The sequence below is a fragment of the Marmota flaviventris genome, chromosome 3 (assembly GCF_047511675.1).
Source record: "Marmota flaviventris isolate mMarFla1 chromosome 3, mMarFla1.hap1, whole genome shotgun sequence".
NCBI lineage: Eukaryota > Metazoa > Chordata > Mammalia > Rodentia > Sciuridae > Marmota > Marmota flaviventris.
The window spans coordinates 90,748,685-90,767,865 of NC_092500.1; the positions used below are offsets into that span (position 1 = coordinate 90,748,685).

General features: G+C 34.8%; 1 protein-coding gene and 1 pseudogene across 7 annotated transcripts in view; both read right to left on the reverse strand.

The window, feature by feature from the left end:
- The window catches only part of Plekha5 (pleckstrin homology domain containing A5), a 234,955-nt gene that overhangs the window by 12,813 nt on the left and 202,961 nt on the right, over positions 1-19,181 (reverse strand). For 6 of the 7 annotated variants that reach the window (XM_071610109.1, XM_071610106.1, XM_071610110.1 and 3 more), the window contains 5 exons: positions 15,699-15,800; positions 13,314-13,425; positions 12,021-12,067; positions 9,435-9,555; positions 1,071-1,189 (listed from right to left, as the gene is read on the reverse strand). In XM_071610109.1, coding sequence (XP_071466210.1) covers positions 1,071-1,189; positions 9,435-9,555; positions 12,021-12,067; positions 13,314-13,425; positions 15,699-15,800 — 501 coding nt within the window. Of the gene's footprint in view, positions 1-1,070; positions 1,190-9,434; positions 9,556-11,018; positions 11,208-12,020; positions 12,068-13,313; positions 13,426-15,698; positions 15,801-19,181 lie in introns of all 7 variants that reach the window. The other variant, XM_071610114.1, reaches the window with a different exon arrangement.
- Positions 17,060-17,605, reverse strand: LOC114108322 (HIG1 domain family member 1A, mitochondrial pseudogene; annotated as a pseudogene).

Genomic DNA, 19,181 nt, shown 5'->3' on the forward strand with positions numbered 1-19,181 from the left:
TCCTTCCTCCTTTCCTTTCTTCCATTCATACTAGGGATTGAATCCAGGGGTGTTCTACTATGAAGTGACATCTCCAGGCCTTTTTATTTTTTTTTATTTTGAGAGACAAGGTCTTGCTAAGTTTTCCAGGCTGGACTTGATTTTGAGATACACCTGTCTCAGGTTCCTGAGTCACTAAGATTACAACTGTATGCTACTATGCTTAGTTTATGTTCCTTGTATATAAATTTATCAGTTTTTTTTTGGCATATACTTTATGTATGTATATGCCATTACACTAATACCATTCAATAGCCATATATATCAGTCTTTTCTTTTTTTAAAAAAAATTTTTTTAGTTATAGGTGGACACAATGCCTTTATTTTTATGTGGTGCTGAGGATCAAACCCAGTGCCTCACCCATGATAGGCAAGCACTCTAGCTAGCACTGAGCGAAACCCCAGCCCCTCAGTCTTGTCTTATACCCTAAAATTATCTTATTTATAAAGATAAAAAGTAAAAGTTTGCAATCCAGAGCTCTAGAGAATACTTAGGAGATACGTAGTTAAGAATTCTCAGCATCTTCCTGAGAATATTACATAGGTTTAGAATCAGACTGAATGAAAGGAGTCTCACATGAAAATGTAAAATATAGGATCTATTTCCCTGTCCCAATTCACATTTTTCAGAGTAACCAGAGGATTACCAAACTTCAGAACAACAATAGCTAAAAGGCCCTGCAACTTCAAGATAGTTAGGAAACCCATTAAATTTTGAGTGGCTTCAGGATATATCTGACAGGTTTATCAAGGAAATTCTTATTAGTATTAAGGGATGAAGTATAGGGCAACCAACAAAGAATAGATTCCATAAAACTGGAGACTACATGTGAAGGCTGATTAAAAAAAGATATCTTGATTAGGCCTGTCCTCTGAGGTGCTAATTCTGTAAATGTAATTGAAAAAATTACCAAGTTTTTCTTAGAGTATCTAAATAGAATTCTGATAAAAGGCTATAAATAGAAAGATAAAAGAAAACAATAGATATGCTTGAGAATCTAATTTCCAGAAGCTAATTTCTACTTAAATACCGTTCTTAGATCCATCATCTTCTTAGTTTTCCTCAAGGTTACATATGAAGCTATTGTCGAAGATTCGGGTGTTGGTGATTTTGTTCTTGGAGGAACTATTCCAACAGGAAAGTGGGAACCTGAAAATTAAAATGGCATTAAGTTCTATAAAACATCATTTTATAAACATGGCTTTCTTTTGATATACTTAATTTCTGTGGCTTTTATTTAATTGTGTATTTTCTGTGTTGTTGGGACTAAACTTTGCACATGGTGGACAAACACTCTACCACTGAGCTACACCCCAGCCCTCTGGAAGATTTTACAATCAGAAGGCAAATTTATTATTTGAAAAGAGCCATAAGATAGTCATTACAAGATAAATTTAGGGTTAAATTTACAAATAAAGTTTTACAGATTGACAAATGACATTAAATCATTAACTATATATAAAATACTCTTTTTTGTTGCAATGGTACATCTCCATTATCATCTTAACTAGTTAGTATAATGCACTCACATAAAACAAATTATGAAAGTTATGGCCCACCATTCAACTGAACAATTTGTTACTGTCCTGTGGATCAAATTCCTGAAGAGGGAAGTAGGGGTTTTTGATATAACAGATACTATTCATTAACGAGCTATTGGTTATTTGGAAGTTTTGCTTTGTTTCGTTTGTTTGGTACTGGGGATTGAACCCATGGACACTTAACCACTGAGCCACATCTCTAGCCCTTTTTATTTTTTATTTTGAGACAGTTCTTGCTAAGTTTCTGAGGCTAGCTTTGAATTTGCAAAACTCCTGCCTCATCTCCCGGAGCTGCTAGGATTATAGGCATGTGGCACAATGCCCAGCCCCCAATTCTTTTCTTTATTTTTGAGAAAGGGTCTTGCTAAGTCCCTGAGTCTGGTTTTAAACTTCTGATCTTCCTACCTCATCCTCCCAAGTCACTGGGATTACAGCTGTGTGCCACTATGCCTGGCTAGATATTTGGAAATTGATAATGATTCTTGCATGAACTTTGTTGCCTATTTTGCAATGTCTAGTTCAGTCTGGATCTACCATTCGCTCAGAACCATGGGCTGCATATCACAATTATCTCTTTGGTTTCTAATACGTTCAGGTTAACCACAAAGATCCCAACTTCATTTTCATGTCATCTCTGGTATACATACCCAAAATATGGATTCCTGCTCATACAAATATAAAGCAAAGTACTAGACCATAAGAGGTTGGAATATATTGAACAGATTTTTGGCTGAATGATTCCTTTTACTGACTATATCAGAGAAATTCCCTGTTGTTTGGTATGTTTTGACTTTTGGTTTTTGATTTTAGAATGTTTTAGAATACATATGCAGGAATAAATTATTTAACTATTTTTAAAGGAATAAATTCTATAACTGAATATATGAGATAAATTATAACTCAGAATAACTCTTGCCCTCCTGTTTTCCATTCCGCTGGGTGTGGTGGCACACACCTGTAATCCCAGCAGCTTGGGAGGCCGAGGCAGGAGGATCGAAAGTTCAAAGCCAGCCTCAGCATCTTAGTGATGAAAGACCCTGTCTGAAATAGAAATAAAAAAGGCTGGGGATGTGGCTCAGTAGTTACTATCCCCTGGGTTCAATCCCCAGTACCTAAAAAAAGAAAAACAACAACAACAAAAAACTCTCCCAGCATTACCTTTAAAACCTGTTCTTGGGGCTGGGGTTGTGGCTCAGTAGTAGAGCGCTTGTCTAGCATGCGTGAGGCACTAGGTTTGATGCCCGGCACCACATAAAAATAAAAACAAATAATAAAGGTATTATGTCCATCCACAACTAAAAAAAAAAAAAAATCCTGTTCTTAATTCTCCCTAATCTTATCTCTTCTTTTCTCTTCAGAAGTTAATAGCTACCGAATTACATGTCTTTCTAACGTTGAGTCTCTGAAAATGATACCCCAAAGTAAAGGTCTCAAAAGCAATAATTTTCTCTTCTTGTCCTCCTGTTTCTTATTCCGCAATTCTCCTTCAATGAAGGCCTTAGAAACTAGAATTCCCCTTCCCTAAGACAGATCACAGTAACCAGAACCCTTGTTTTCCCCAAAGTCAATCATAAAACCTAAACATATATTAGCAAAGAAAAAAAAATTCTCAGTTACATATTTGAGTAGGTCATAATATCTCCATCTGGAAAAGGTGTTGCTCCATATTTGGAAGGAAAGAATGTTGCTCAAAGAGGCCAAGAAGAATCTGAACAGACAAGCCTTGCTAGGTTCCCCCTACCTCCCTCATTTATTACTGTTTGATCATTCTTTTTGTCCAACCACAGTTCTACAAGGATGTCCATGGTTCACTGAACCTAAGCAAAAAAAAATGGATAGTTTACCATTTGTATCTTTAATTTGAAGGCTTGGTTCACTATAAAACTATCCTCATATAAATCTGTTATGCTTTTTTTCTTGCTAACCATTTTTTGTTAGAAGGGTTGTTGGCTATTGGCTATGACCCTCTGAATTCCTAAAATATACGTTTCATTTTGCATATTTTAACACACACACACACACACACATACACACACATTTGAATAAAAAAAAGACCTGGTGATGTAGCTCAGTAGTAAAGTGATCCTGGGTTCAATGCCCAGTATGTACTGTGACCCCAAGTCAATTTTTAGTAGCTTTAAGTTTTACAGGATTTTTTTCATTGTCTGGCACTGGGGATCAACACAGTGGTACTTTGCCACCGAGCTACATTCCCAAGCAGTTTTAAAATATTATTCTGAGACAGGGTCTTAGTAAATTGCTTAGACTGGCCTAGAGCTTATGATTCTCCTGCCTCAGCCTATTGAGCTCCAGGATTACAGGTTTGTGTGCCATTATACCTAGCTGGAGGGTTTTTTTGTTGTTTGTTTTTCGTGGCACTGGAGATTGAACTCGGGGCTGAGCATGCTAGGCAAGCACTGAGTTACACCCTCAGCCCTATTTGTTTTGAAATAAGGACTTGTCAAGTTGCCAAGGCTGGCCTCAAACTTGTGATCTTCCTGCTTCAACCTCCGGAGGAGCTAGGATAATAGGTGTGTGTTTACACATGATATTCTGGATGATTTTTATAAACACTACATAGCTGTATTTAATCCAGTTTGACAATCTTAATTTTTATGGTATTGGGGACTGAACCTAAGGCCTCAAATATGCTAGGCAAGTGCTCTATCACTGCACTACATTCCCAGTCTTACAATGTTATTTCAAGTGAATCATTTTATTTATTTATTTATTAGAGAGAGAGAGAGAGAGAGAGAGAGAGAGAGTCGGGGGGAGAGAATTTTAGTACTTGTTTTTTAGTTTTCGGCGGACACAACATCTTTGTTTGTATGTGGTGCTGAGGATCGAACCCGGGCGGCATGCATGCCAGGCGAGTGCGCTACCGCTTGAGCCACATCCCCAGCCCCATTTGATTTAATTTGTTATAATTTCTTTTGTTGTTGGTACTGGAGATTGAACCCAGGAGTGCTATATTACTGAGCTACATCCAAGTTCTTTTTATTCTGATACAAGATCTTGCTAAGTTATTGAGGTTGGTCTTAAATTTGTAATCTTTTTGCCTTGTCTTCCAAGTTGTTGGAACATTGCCCAGCTTAGTCTGTTATCATTTCTGATATACTTAGATTTATTTCTGCTAATCTAATTTTGGCTTTGCATTTTTTCCATCTTCTAATTTCTCCTCTTTCTTCTTTTGGATTATTTTGCCTTCCTTCTGTTTCTTTACTTTGGAAGCTGGAGAAACTTTTAATTTTATATCTAATCATGTATACTTAAACTGATTAAAGTCTAAAGTTAGTAAAGATACTATCCTCTGGAACAAAGTAGAGCCCTTATATTAATACCGATGAACATCCTTCTGATTTTTTTTTTTTTGGTGGTGCTGGGGATTGAACCCAGGGCCTTGTGTATGTGAGGTAAGTACTCTACCATTAAGCTATATGCCCAATCCCCTCCTTCTGATTTTTATGCTGCTTTTGTCCACTATTTAATACAACTTTTTAAGTTCCAGATTACCTTTGTGTGTGCGCGCGCGCGCGTGTGTGTGTGTGTGTGTGTGTGTGGTGCTGGGGATTGAGCCTACAGCCTTGAGTATACAATGCAAGTACCATACCACTGAGCTACATCCCCAGCCATGAAAAAATACATTTTTACTTGGGTTATATACAGTCAATGTTGTTTAGGTTTACTCATTTATTTACTACTTTAATTCCTTCTTAGACTACCATATCTGATTACATTCCTTCCACCTAAAATACCGTAGAGCTCTCTTAACTGACATTCAGTAAATGGAAAACTCGCCTGGTTATTATTAGTCTTTACCAAATGACCCAAGTTTTGAAAAAAACAAAAATGTATATTGAAAGTACAGATCTTCAGTGTGAAACCAATGAGGTTTTTTTCTTTTCTGGGGTACTGGGGATTGAACCCAGGGGTGCTTAATCACTGAGCCACATCCCCAGCCCTTTTTATATTTTAAGACAGGGCCTCACTAAGTTGCTTAGGGCCTTGCTAAGTTGCTGAGGCTAACCTCAAACTTGTGATCTTGCTGCCTCAGCATCCTGAGTTGCTGGATTATAGGCATGTGCTACTGCGCCTGGTTTGATGAGATCTGGATAAAAATACAAGCTTGTGTAATCATGTCAACCAAGATACATCCCCAAAAAGGTCGTTTGTCAATCCCACCCTTTACTAAAGGCAAACACTTTTCTATATTTATCACTAATAGATTACTTCTACCTGTTTTCAAACTTTATAAAGGGAACCACACAGTATGTTTCTCCTGTGTTAGGCTCCTTTTAACTTAACAATCTTTCTTTCTTTTTTTTTTTTTATTTCTTAGGTGTAGTTAGACACAATGCCTTTATTTTATTTATTTATTTTTATGTGGTGCTGAGGATCAAACCCAGGGCTTTGCACATGCTAGGTTAGCACTCTACCGCTGAGCCCCAACCCCAGCCCCAACATTCTTTATTTTGATATTTATGTGTTGCTAAGATTCATACATGCTGTACATATCTGAGTAATTTAACTGCTGAGGAATATGTCACTGTGTGAACATCAGTTTATTAATCACAGTTATCTCCAGTTTTTATCTATTGTGAATTAAAACTGCTATACAATTATAAAATGTACAAGGTATAAGTCTTTCTTAAAATTGATGTTTCCACCTACTTATTTCCCTTTCTCCTTCCTTTCTTTTCTGTTTTTTTTTTTTTTTAAATGGTATCATGTGTACTGAACCTAGGGGCACTCTACCACTAACCTACATCACCAGCCCCTTTTTATTTTGAGACAGGATCTTCCTAAGTTGATTAGTCTGAGACAGGATCTTCCTAAGTTGATTAGTCTGGCCTTAAACTTGGGATACTTCTGTCTCAGCCTCCTGAGTTGCTGAAATTAAAAGCATGTGCTACCGCACTGGCTTTACTTTTCTTAGGTAAATATATAGGAAATCATATGATAACTGAATATCTAAATTTATACTTGATCTTAAGTCAAAAGGCCAGTAAGTGATGAATATTTAACTTTATAAGAAACTGTCAAACTGTTGTTCCATCTTATACTTCCATCAGAAATGTGTGACTTCTAATTGTCTTACATCCTAACCAATACCAGCTGGTATCAGTCTCAGTTTAACCTTTCTAGAGGGTATGAATTATGGTTTAAAATTGCATTCAATTTGCATTTGCTTTACAATTAGTAAGTTCTAATTTTTTTGTGTACTTACTAATCATTTGTATATCATACTTGTTAAGGGCCCAAATCTTTTGCTCATTTATTATTGGGTTGATTGTCTTTATTAGTAATTTGGAGAGTTGTTTATATACTCTGGACATAAGGTTTCTGTCAAAACATGTATTGATAGTATTTTCCCTTATTCTGATGGGCAGAAATTTTACATTTGGATGGACTACAACAAACCAGTTTCATTGAAAGTATAGTCCTTTTTAAGGGTCCAACTATTTATTTATTTTTTTAGAGAGAGAGAGAGAGAGAGAATTTTAATATTGATTTTTTAGTTTTCGGCGGACACAACATCTTTATTTGTATGTATTGCTGAGGATCGAACCCGGGCCGCACGCATGCCAGGCGAGCGCGCTACCGCTTGAGCCACATCCCCAGCCCTAAGGGTCCAACTTTATTTGACAATGTTTCCTAACAAGATTCCTAATATGTTCAGGCTCTGAACTTTGTTCTGTTATAAGATGAAAGCTGACTCTAGTGCTCCACTTTAACTTGTAGATCCTCATATAATTATTGGTCTCTGAGTATTCCTTTCTTTATTTTTCCTCAATTGGTTGACGTTTCTAAAACAAACAATCAAACCCCAAAACAAGGAAAAAGATATTAAAAATGGTATTGGGCTGGGCACAGTGGAACATGCCGGTAATCCCAGCAGCTTGGGAGGCTGAGGCAGGAGGATTGTGAGTTCAAAGCCAGCCTCAGCAATGAGGTGCTAAGCAACTCAGCATAGACCCTGTTTTGAAATTAAAAAAAAAAAAAAAAAAAAAGGGCTGGGGAGGTGGCTTAGTGGTTGAATGCCCCGAGTTCAATCCCTGAACCGCCACCCCCCCCAAAGGCCGTTGGTCTGCATTTGTAATCACACACTGTTGGAGAACTGGCTGAAGTTGAAGTTGGCCATATTACTAAAAATATTATTTTCCTTTGCTTGTAGTCTAGTTCCCCCACATATCTATAATAATATACATCAAATGATAAAAAATAAGACTATGGCTTTTTAGTTTATGTATAGAAAAGTAAAATATTAACAAAGATTTCAATGAAGAGAAGATAAAATTTAGGAAGAGAATGAGAAAAATATAAATATCAAGTTTTGCTGGGTCTGGTGGTGCACACCTGTAATCCCAGTGGCTTGGGAGTCTGAGGCAGGAGGATCACAAGTTCCAGGATAGCCTCAGCAATTCAGTGAGGCCCTAAGCAACCTAGTGAAATCCTGTCTCAAAAGAAAAAATTAAAAGGCCTGGGAATGTAGCTCAGTTGTAAAGCACCCCTGGGTTCAATGCCTAGTCCCATATATATATATATATATATATATATATATATATATTTAGCATGCAACAAGGTCCTAGGTTCAATTGCCAGAAACCCCCATCCCAATGTGATGTTAGATGACCCAGAAAAATACTCCAATTATGGAAAAATCTATGTGAACATTACATTTTATGTGTTTTTCATACTTAACTTTATGATCCTTCAGCAGACTATGAGAATCAGTCAGGAAATAATGAATAGCATTTATTTTTATGAAAGTTTTTATACTTTGCCATCTTTGCTATATCTTTGAATAAATATGTAAACATACACACATGTACTTTTTTTGGTGAATCATTTCAAAATAAGCTGATAATACTTTTCTCTTTAAGTTTTTCAGAATTCACTTATATTTTTCTACGTAACCACTGTAATATGATCATGCTATTAGCTAACATCCAGAACATGTTTATATTTCCGGAATTGTCCCAAGAATGTTTTTATAGTTCTTCCTTTTTTTATTGTTAAATAATTTTTTAGTTGTAGATAGACATAATACCTTTATTTTACTTATTTTTATGTGGTACTGAGGATTGAACCCAATGCCTCACATGTGCTAGGCAAGCACGCTACCACTGAGCTACAACCCCGGCCCATAGTTCTTCCTTTTAAATAATGTTCCAGACAAATTTCAAGCACTACTTTCATAATCTTTGTTTTTGAAGGGATTGAACCTATGTGTTCCCACATGCTAGGAAAACTCTCTAGCATTGAGTTGTATCTCCAGCCTGAGTTTTTTTCTTTTAAAATCTTTTTAATCTAGAAGAATCCTCTTGGCTATCCTTTTCTTTACGACACTGACTTCTTGAAGAATGAACAGCATTAAACATTACCACCAGAAGAGTTTGTATAGTTAAGAAAAAGTATTATTTTGAAATTTATTTTTAAACAAGTGTGTGAAAATTTGTTTTAGCCATTGTGCTCAAGAATAATTTTGAAATTGGAAAAAATAACTCAGTAAATGCAAAGCTTTTAAAAAGTTTGGCATCAACTTATTTTTCAGTAAAACCTAACCTGATCTGATACTTTTTAGTCTATACTCCACTTAAGATGACTATTCCAGACACATCAATGAGTTTAAAAAAGGGTGCTGCCTCATGCCTATTTGTGATGACGTATGGTTTTTCGGCAATGTTATCTTCCTAATATCTGAAAATTTCCCAAATCAGAAATTCATGAGACTCCAAAAGTTTCAGATAAAGGATTGTGAATCTGTATGGGTACTGGGTCAACATGTAAACTGAATATAATACTAAGGTATCTGAAAACAAAACAAAAAAAGGAGATAAAACATATCTGACCTTTAATAACTGGAGTTTCCATCTCTGAAACAGGTTCTGATTTTTCTTCTCCATTAGATTCATCAACCTCTGCCACTGTTGTTAACTCTGGTTCACTCTTGTAGAGTCTATAGTCTGGACCCTTGAAAAGAAGACAAATAATAATTAAAAAAAAAAAAAAGCAACAAGTTTCTTTCTTTCTTGTGATTCTTGGGACTGAGCTCAAGGGCATATGAACTATACCCTTAGTCCTTTTTACTTTGTGAGAAGAGTATCATTAAAATTGCCAAGGTTGGCCTAGAAATTTGTGAGCCTCCTACATCACTGGAATTACAGTCCTGTGCCACTAACATCTAGCTATAAATTCATTTAAAAATGTTTACCATTAAAAAGACTCAAATCAAACTCTTAAAAACTATAAGTCCCAGTTGGCTATCCTGGATATAACAGAACTAATACATAAAGAACAACTAAGTAGAAAAAAGTAATTTGAAAGATTTTTTAATTAGTAAAAGTTATTGTTTTAAAATTAAGAATATTTCTCTTAGGGACAAAGTCACTTTTTGTTTTTGGTGCTGGGGATGGATTGAACCTAAGGGCCTAACATACAGGATCTACCACTAAGCCATCCTTTGCTGCAAAATCACATTCTTATTATGGTATATCTTAGATCTAAAAATAAGCTTATCACTCAGTAATACAATTTTCATTTAAAAGGTGATCTGATTAAGTGAGATACATCCCAGCAGTGAATTTCTCTCAGGAAACAGTTTATTTTTTCCTCACAATTAGCTTATTCCTTTTTTTTTTCTTTGCAGTACTGGGGATTCAACCCAGGGGTGTTTTACCACTAAGCTGCATCCCCAGTGCTTTATATTTTTGATTTTGAGACAGGGTTTCACCAAGTTGTCCAGCCTGGTCTCAAACTTGTGATTCATCTATCTTAGCCTCTGGAATCACAGGTTTGCACCACTGTGTCTGGCTCAATTGTTTTTCTTATTTTCTTTTCCTTGACAATTACATTTCACATTTATTTGCTTAATTCCAAACCTCTTATTTCCATGTCCCAGGGGTAATATCTTTCCTTGGCAATGTGCATATCTTTGAAGGGTTTTCCTATACCAAGCTTCCTAAGTCTTAACTCTTGTGCCATTTCTAGTATAAACCTTTTTCATTCTCCATTCTTTTTGATCTAAAGATTCCTGCTACTGAGAAGGCTGAGGTAGGAGGATTTCAAGTTCCAGGCTAGTCTGGGCAACTTAGATTCCATCTCAACAGCAACAATATCAACAAAAACCATGATCATGCCTCTAACATCCTAAAATGGAAATTCAAAAGGTATAGTTCTTTCAACATGTACAAAGTAACCATTTTATGAAAAGACATTATGAAATCATGAAACATTCAGATTATGAAAATTTTAAAAAGTGAGAATGATAAAATCAAAATAGGAAAAACACAAATGATAAAACTATATATAAAACAAAAACTCCAGCTAACATTGGTATTATAAAACTATACTTTGAATATAAAATAAATTAATTTTCAAAAATGAGAGGGCATGTATGATTGATTGATTATTCTGTGGCTATTCCAGCCACTTACACAGTGAGATCCATTTCTTGGATATCCTTGAACTTGATGAATCTTCTTTTCTTCAGGAAGATGCACTGGGCCCCTGCTATAACAGAGCAAGGAGCTGCTATCACTGGGCAGAGGGGGGATTATGGGAGGCTGCTCTGTAAAGTCATAGGACCGAGGAAGTGGAGGACGAGGTGGGACTACTTCCTCTTCCTAAAGATTGTAGAATAGTCACCTTATTTAGACAAGCAGATTAAATTAAGCATATCTAAATTCTTTGCAATGGTATATTAACCTAAATTTACTTTAAGATATTTAAAGGGATACTGACAAGCCAAAATCTCAAAGTGAAAAGTGAAAGCCAAGATTTTAATGATAGCTAATAATTGGGTTTTAAATGTTTTTAATAATTGGGTTTTAAATGTTTTTAATAATTGGGTTTTAAATGTTTTCCCATAACATATAAGTAGTTTTACACTAAAACTCAACAATGAAACAGATTACTGAGTGAAACTACTCCATTTCATTTAAAAAGGAGAAGAAATAATTAGTTTAAAAAATCTTATTAATATTTTTGCAATTTTTATGAGAGAAAAAGAAACATTTCTTTTTGACATCACACAAAATTCAAAAACCACAGAATGTTTCACTTAGGTTGACAGTATCTCTTTGTAGTGCTATTTTCTTAATGCCATGCATAAGACCAAGTAAACTTATCAATCATCCTACAAATTTTACAAACTATAAGAAACCATGATAAATATTCAAATTACTTAGAAAAAGAATGACAATGTTAAAGATCTAACATGAATGAAAAGCACTACTTTTTTTTTTTTTTTTTACATTACAGGAAGCAAAATGTTAGAAGCACCAAATTACTGAAGCAAATTTCAAGATTCAAATAACTTTGATATATTTTAAAAAAACATCTTTGTTATGGTTAGAAAAGAGAAAACATAATTACTTATAATTCATGTGTTCAACATTTAAAATAATGTATAGTTAGAGAAAAAAATCCCAGCTTACCTCACTTTTGTACTTAACTGTAGAGAAAGGTTTTGATCCTGCCATACCTATTAGAAAAAATTAGAAAACATAACTACTTACACTAAACACATTTTCCTAAATCTATAAGAATAATTTCATTTCACTTATTTTAAATGCAGACTTCAGTTGAGTCCCTCTATTAATATATTCAGAATTTGAGGTCAATTACATTTTTAAAAAACATTAAAATATTTGATTTAGACAAGAGCATGGAGAAATGGGTTTCCTCAAATATTATTGGTGCAAGCATAATTTGATATCTTTTAGAAGAGCAATCTGGATATATCCATTCAAAATGGAAGATAGGTGCTTATTTCTCATTTCTTGGAATTCACTAGGTACTAGCAAGTGTATTCTGTTGTTATATGTATATGTCCATCAATATAGCAATGGATAAATAAATGAGAGTTCTTTTTCTCTTTTTTTGGTATCGGGGAGTAAATCCAGGGGTGCTTAACCACTGAACCACATCCCCAGCCCTTTTTGTATTTTATTTAGGGACAGGGTCTCACTGAGTTACTTAGGGCCTTGCTATGTTGCTGAGACCGGATTTGACCTCACAATCCTCCTGCCTCAACCACCCAAGCTGTTGGCATTACAGGCATGTGCCACCACCCCTGGCTTAAACTATAGTTCAGTTATATAATGAATACTTAGGCAGTTTATGTATCATGAAAAAGAAAAAAAGCATTGTGGAAAAATAGGTATAACACAACCCCCCCCACCTTTTTTCCTCTAATAACATTCAGAAGAGAAGCTGAAGACAAAAACAACTCCTAACGCCAAAATACTGTGTATGTTTATAATTATAAACAATGATTTTTGTTTAATTAAATTTCTTTTTTACATTTTTGTTGTAAATTAAATGTTTTTTAAAAAATGTTTAATTATAAATTAAACATTTACAATTTATTTATTTGTGTGTGTATATGTGCATGCGTGTGTGTGTGTGTGTGTGTGTGTGTGTGTGTGTAGGTGGGGCTGGCAGAGCTTTTGATTTTACTTTATAAACTTAGGTACTAATTCATTGTTACAAGAGTGTTTGTTTTCTGATGTAAAACCTACACTAAAACAACAAAAGACAGGTGGGTGGTACAGCGTCCCTAGAGGCTGAGATAGCACTCCTGGTTTCAATCCCTGTTACCAACCAATCAATCAAAACAAAACAAAAACAAAAACAAAAACCAAAAAAAAAAAAAAAAGAAAGAAAAAAGAAACTCAACAATGTGCACTATTCCATTTTATGACAAAATAAAAGCAAAGCTAATTTACCTGTTTCTGGAGTGCCTCTTTGCTGTTTGTGTTTACTTAGCCCTTCCATGACATCTTGGATTCTCCAAAGTTCTTTCTGAATCTGTGCACGTTGAATTCCTGCTGATTCAGTCTATCAGTAAAAATGGTAGACCACATGCAAGAAAAAAAGTCAGTTATAATTCCACTAATTATATATTTAAAAATGAGAATTACAATGGATTAATTGAAAGAATATTTAATATGACCTACGTGATGCTTGTAATTTTGCAACCCTAGTGGAAAAGATGAAAGTTAAAGCAGAGAAAGAAAATATTTTATTTTTTCAGACTTAAGTGTAACATTTTGCATCTTTCTAATAGCTTTGCCTAGCATCATCCCAGGAAGGCATACTGGTTAGAAGGACTAAAAATGGAAAAAAATACAGGAAGAAAGAAACAATAGAAACTCACTAATCCCAAGTTAAAACAAAACAAAAACCAACTTCTGAGGGGAAGAACAAAAGAAATGGAAAGCATACAGTAGCCCTCCCTTATCCTTAATTTGGCCTTCCATAGTTTTGAATGCCTACAGTCAACCAAGATCCTAAAGTATTAAATAGAAAATTCCAGAAATAAATAATTCGTAAGTTTTAAATAAACAGAACAATGATAACAATTATATTGTATTATATTATTGCTGTTAATCTCATACTATGCCTACTTTATATATTAAACTTTATTTATTAATTTTTTGGTACCAAAGATTGAACCCAGGGGTGCTTAACCCCTGAGCCACATCTCCAGACCTTTTTATTTTGAGACAGGGTCACATATTCATGCTTGCTAAGTTCTATTCTGGTTCCATTGGTCTACCATGCACAGAATGTGTCTTCCAGATTTTTTTTCCCCAAAGAATATCATAACTACTTGTGGCTTTTATATATATATATATATATATATATATATATATATATATATATATATACACACATACACACATACATACATATATACATATGTATGTATATATTTGGTACTAGGGATTGAACACAGGGTTGCTTTTACCCTGAACTACATCCTCAGTCCTTTTATTTATTTTTTTATTTTGAGACAGGGTCTCGCTAGGTTGCAGAGGTTGACCAGGAATTTATGTCTGGCCCTTACTAATCTTTTATCTGTTGCATTGATTTCTCTGGTAAGTCCAGTGACTGGGTTTCCAATGCAGATAATCATATTTAATAGGGTCATAACCAAATAGTGGCATCATTTTTATAAAACGTATTATCTCCACTCAGAGCAACACTTTAAGACAGATCTTCTAATTTCTATTTTACAGATAAGAAAACTAACCCCTGGAACTTGACTTCAGATCTGCCTCTTTACAAACGGGATCTTTATACCACCAAATGATGCTGTATGTTCCCCATTCTAATAGGTCAATTAAGATAGTAGACTAAATATAGTTTAGTAAAAAATAAATTTAATACAAAATGGGTTAGATTATTTTAAATAATAACCATTATTTCATAAATTCACAACTCAATACCAAGTGATACGGATGGACTAATGAAAGAATATGAAGTCAAATTTATAGAAACTACTGACAGAGCTCAGCAAAAAAACAACCCAAACTTAGCATTTACCCTACAGAATAAATAACTTTTTTCTTTTTTGGATACTGGGGAGTGAACCCAGGGGCACTCTATCACTGAGGCATACCCCCAGCCCTCCTTTCTGCTCTCCCTCCATTTTTCTTTATTTGTACTAAGGGTTGAACCCAGGGGCACTTAACTACTGAGCCACACAACCTTTTTTATATTTTTTTAATTTGAGATAGGCTTTTGCTAAGTTGCAAAAGCTGGCTTTGAACCTGCGATCCTCCTGTCTTGGCCTCCTGACCCACTGTGATTTAGTTTTTTGAAGAAGAGTCTTGCTGAATTTCACAGGCTGCTCTTGAACTAAGTTGTGGATACTGGTTTAACTTTGAAACTCTTGCCTCAGCTTCCTGAATTGCTGGGATTACAGGCATGCACCTATGAGCCCAGCTAGAATAAAGCATTAAAATTGTGAACAAGGGGGATAGCTTGGGAATAAAATTCCTATCAGTGAACATATTCAAATAAACATTTTTTCTTTTTATAGAATTAGGGATTGAACACAGGGGTGTTTTACCACAGAGCTACATCCCCAGGCCTTTTTATCTTTTGAGACAGTCTTGATAAGTTGCTAAGGCTGACCTCGAACTTGCAGTTCTTCTGCCTCAGCTTCTTGAGTTGCTGACAATATAGGCATGTGTCACTTAGCCCATCTTCAAATCCACATTTTAGGTAGCCAAAATGTAAAAATTGTTAAGAGTACATGTGTATGTAGTGAGGCAGATGTATAATATCAGTCAAAACCAGTTAAGATATTAACACTTTCATACCTGAACTTCACCAAGGCGATCTAGCTGCTCTTGCATCTGGTTCCTGGTAATAGTTACATCATATTCCAACTTATCATATTCTCTCCATGCTCGTTCCAGTTCCTAAAATCAAAGAGTGTAAATTACTTTAATGGGGAGAATGTGCTATTATGGTGTTATCACTATACTTAAAACCTTTCTAGATTTTATTTTTACATTTGTTTTGCTACTAGGATTGAACCTGGGGGGGGGCTTTACCACTGAACAACATCCTCAGCCCTTTTTATTTTGAGGCAAGGTCTCGTTAATTTGCTTAGTGTCTTTTTTTTTTTTTTTTACTCAATATATATAATTTATTATTTCCACTTCATAGGTATTCTTTAATGGTAGTTAAAAAAAGCACAAAACATTGTTTTTTCTTGGAACCTAATTTTTGTGCTACTCTGAAGAATGATTTATTTTTCCAAACAAACAGATACAAGACATTTGATGTGTTCGTTATTTTAATAACAACACATATACCATGTTATCACCATGGAATGTAAGTTCAGGTTAGACAAGGGAATTTTACAAGTATACTAAAGCATGCTGTAGTTTACCGAAGCGTATATAATGTCTGACCAGACCAGCTTGCTCAAAAACAGCAATCACTTCCATTTTAGGTAATTTGTTTTAACACTTGCAATTCATACAGAGAAAATAAATATACTGCACACATTAAAACCGTGTTCTTAATTTACCTTTGTATTAGCACTTAAAATAAATATTTCTCTTTATTAGCACTTAAAATAAATATTTCTCTTTCAAGATAACATTTAAAAATTATTCTAATACAACAGCAAAAATATAATTCTGCAATTATAAAAGAGCTAAAGTGGAATCAATAATTAAATTATTATGTTTATAAGTGTGATTCTGAAATAAATACTACTTTTATGCAGTTCTGTTGTGAGCTTTCCAGGTATGGTTTATACACACACAAACTCTCCCTCCCTCCCTTCCTCTCTCTCTCTCAGTTGTGGGAAGATTTATAAGTTACATTTCATGAACTTTTGTGAAATATGAAATAGTTCTTTAAGAGCCAAGTAATACTAAAAAACTGAAGTTCTTAAACCAGATCACAAGGCAGGTAGAAAAAAGTTAAATTAACTGGGTTAAATAGGATTCCTACCCAACATTCAAAGTATGTGTATGATATTCAGTAGTAAATTGGGAATATTTCAGGACTGGCCTTTTGTCTTTAGAAGTAATTTCTGTATAAGCACTTAAGAAGGTGAGTGTTATAACACTATCCAGTTAACTTTTGTGTTAACTTGACTTCCCTGAATGACCTAGTCAGTGAAGTCATTAATAATTTGATAACCAGGCAAATCAAGTGGGCAAGAAAGAAAGCCATTATTCAAAATACTGTGTTACAGCCTGAACTCACTCAAGGGATTTATTTTTTGACATAAACATATAACTTTAACATAACAAAAACAAGTACTTTCAACAAGACCAAGACAGCATCTCTTCTTCTAAGGTTTAGGTTTTGCCCAGAATTCCTATACAGGGAATAGCCCATACCTAGAGTCATCGCTCCTACAACAAAGCCTTGGGCTGCCACACGCATGTGAATCAGGTGAATGGACATTTTAGTATTTCCCCTGGTCTTTAATTTGTATAATCCATATGCAACAATTGCTGCAAAACCTGCCATTCCAATAGGTACAAATGGTGCTCCTTTAGCTTTTTGGATAAATTTAGATCCCTGATCTTCATCATATGAAGAAAGAGAAAAATCTGTGTTGGTTGACATACTGATTGCTTGAAGAAACTTCCGAAAGTGACAAAACCTTTTACCCCCAGACCTGCTTGTGGACCCAGTCTGCCGATTAGTGTCTCAATAAGTTGCGGAGACTGGTCTCAAACTTGCAATCCTATTGCCTCAGCCTCCTGAGTTGTGGGATTATGGACATGCAACACTGATACACGGCTGGCTCTTTATAGATTTTAGAAAATTGAATTCTTTATATTGAAAATATTTTTTTATAACTCCTTACTTTTAAATTCTTTATATTGAAAAAAATTTTTATAACTCCTTACTTTTAAGGCTTTAATTTAATTTTTTTTTTTTTTTTTTTTTGGTATGGGGAATTGAACTAGGGGCACTTAACCACTGAAAAACATTTTTATTTTATTTTTTTTTATTTTGAGACATGGTCACGCTAAGTTGGCTCAGTGACTCTCTAAGTTGTTGAGGCTGGCTTTGAACTTGCAATTCTCCTGCCTCAGCCTCCTGGGCTGCTGGGATTACAGGTATGAACTACTAGAAGTTTTCATCTTTTAAAAACTCAATTTACAAAGAATTTACTGGGCAACTTAAGTTGTTTATGTGGTGTTGCTGTGTAATGAAATTTAATAAAACCAACTTACCTTAACTGTTACTAATTCCTTTGTTACATTAAAGCATTTAAATTGATTCTACTATCTAAATGATATAAATTTGAAGAAATAGTTTAAGTTATTATTGGTAATGTGGTAAATTTTTCTTTAAGGCAATTTCCTAAAATGCAGAAGAGATAGAAATCAAACATATTCCTGTTTGCCTAGATTAAAAGTTTTCCATGAATAAAAATATTAAATCCTTTGTATTTTATCATTATTGGATTTTTTTCCCATGGTACTAGGGATTGAACCCAGTTGTGCTCTATGACTGAGTTATGCCCCTAACTCCTTTTGATTATTTTATGTATTTATTTTTGGTACTGGGGAATTGAACCTAGGGGTGGCTTTACCACTGAGCTACATCCCCAGTCCTTTTTTTAATTTTATTTTTTAAAAAATTTGATACAGGGTTTCGCTAAATTGCCCAGGTTAGCCTCCAACTTGCAATTCTCCTGTCTCAGCCTCTTGAGTTTGGGTTATAGGTGTGTGCCTATAACCTGCCACACAAGCCCTCTTTTTAAGATTAACTGTATTTTGTTTTATGAAACTGGCTTAAAATTACTTTAAAAAATTAGGAAATAAAGAATTATTTGAGGAGTATGCTGTTAATTTTATTTATGTATTTGGTGATAGGGATTGAACCCAGGGATGCTTTACTACTGAGCTACATCCCTAACCCTTTTTGTTCTACTTTTTGTTTGGAGACAGGGTCTTGCTAAATTACAGAAGCTGGTCTTGAACTTGTGATCCTCCTGCCTTCGTCTCCTGAGTCTCTGAGATAATAGGTGTTTGCTATTCTGCCAGGTATAAGGAGCACACTTTAAAGATTAAAATGAAGTTGGCTATGGTGGTGTCTGAAATCCCAGTGATTCTGGAGGCTGAGGCAGTAGAATCAGTAGTTGCTGGGATTATAGGCATGTGCCACTATGACTGGCAACAGTGAGTCTTTCAAAGCTTCAGGGAGGGTAAAATGAGGATAACAGACCCAATGGAGGCAGCAATAATGCCAGGTTAACACTTCACCTCATTTGTACTAAAGCCAAACTTCAGGATAGCCTCAACTGTATTGTAGAAGTA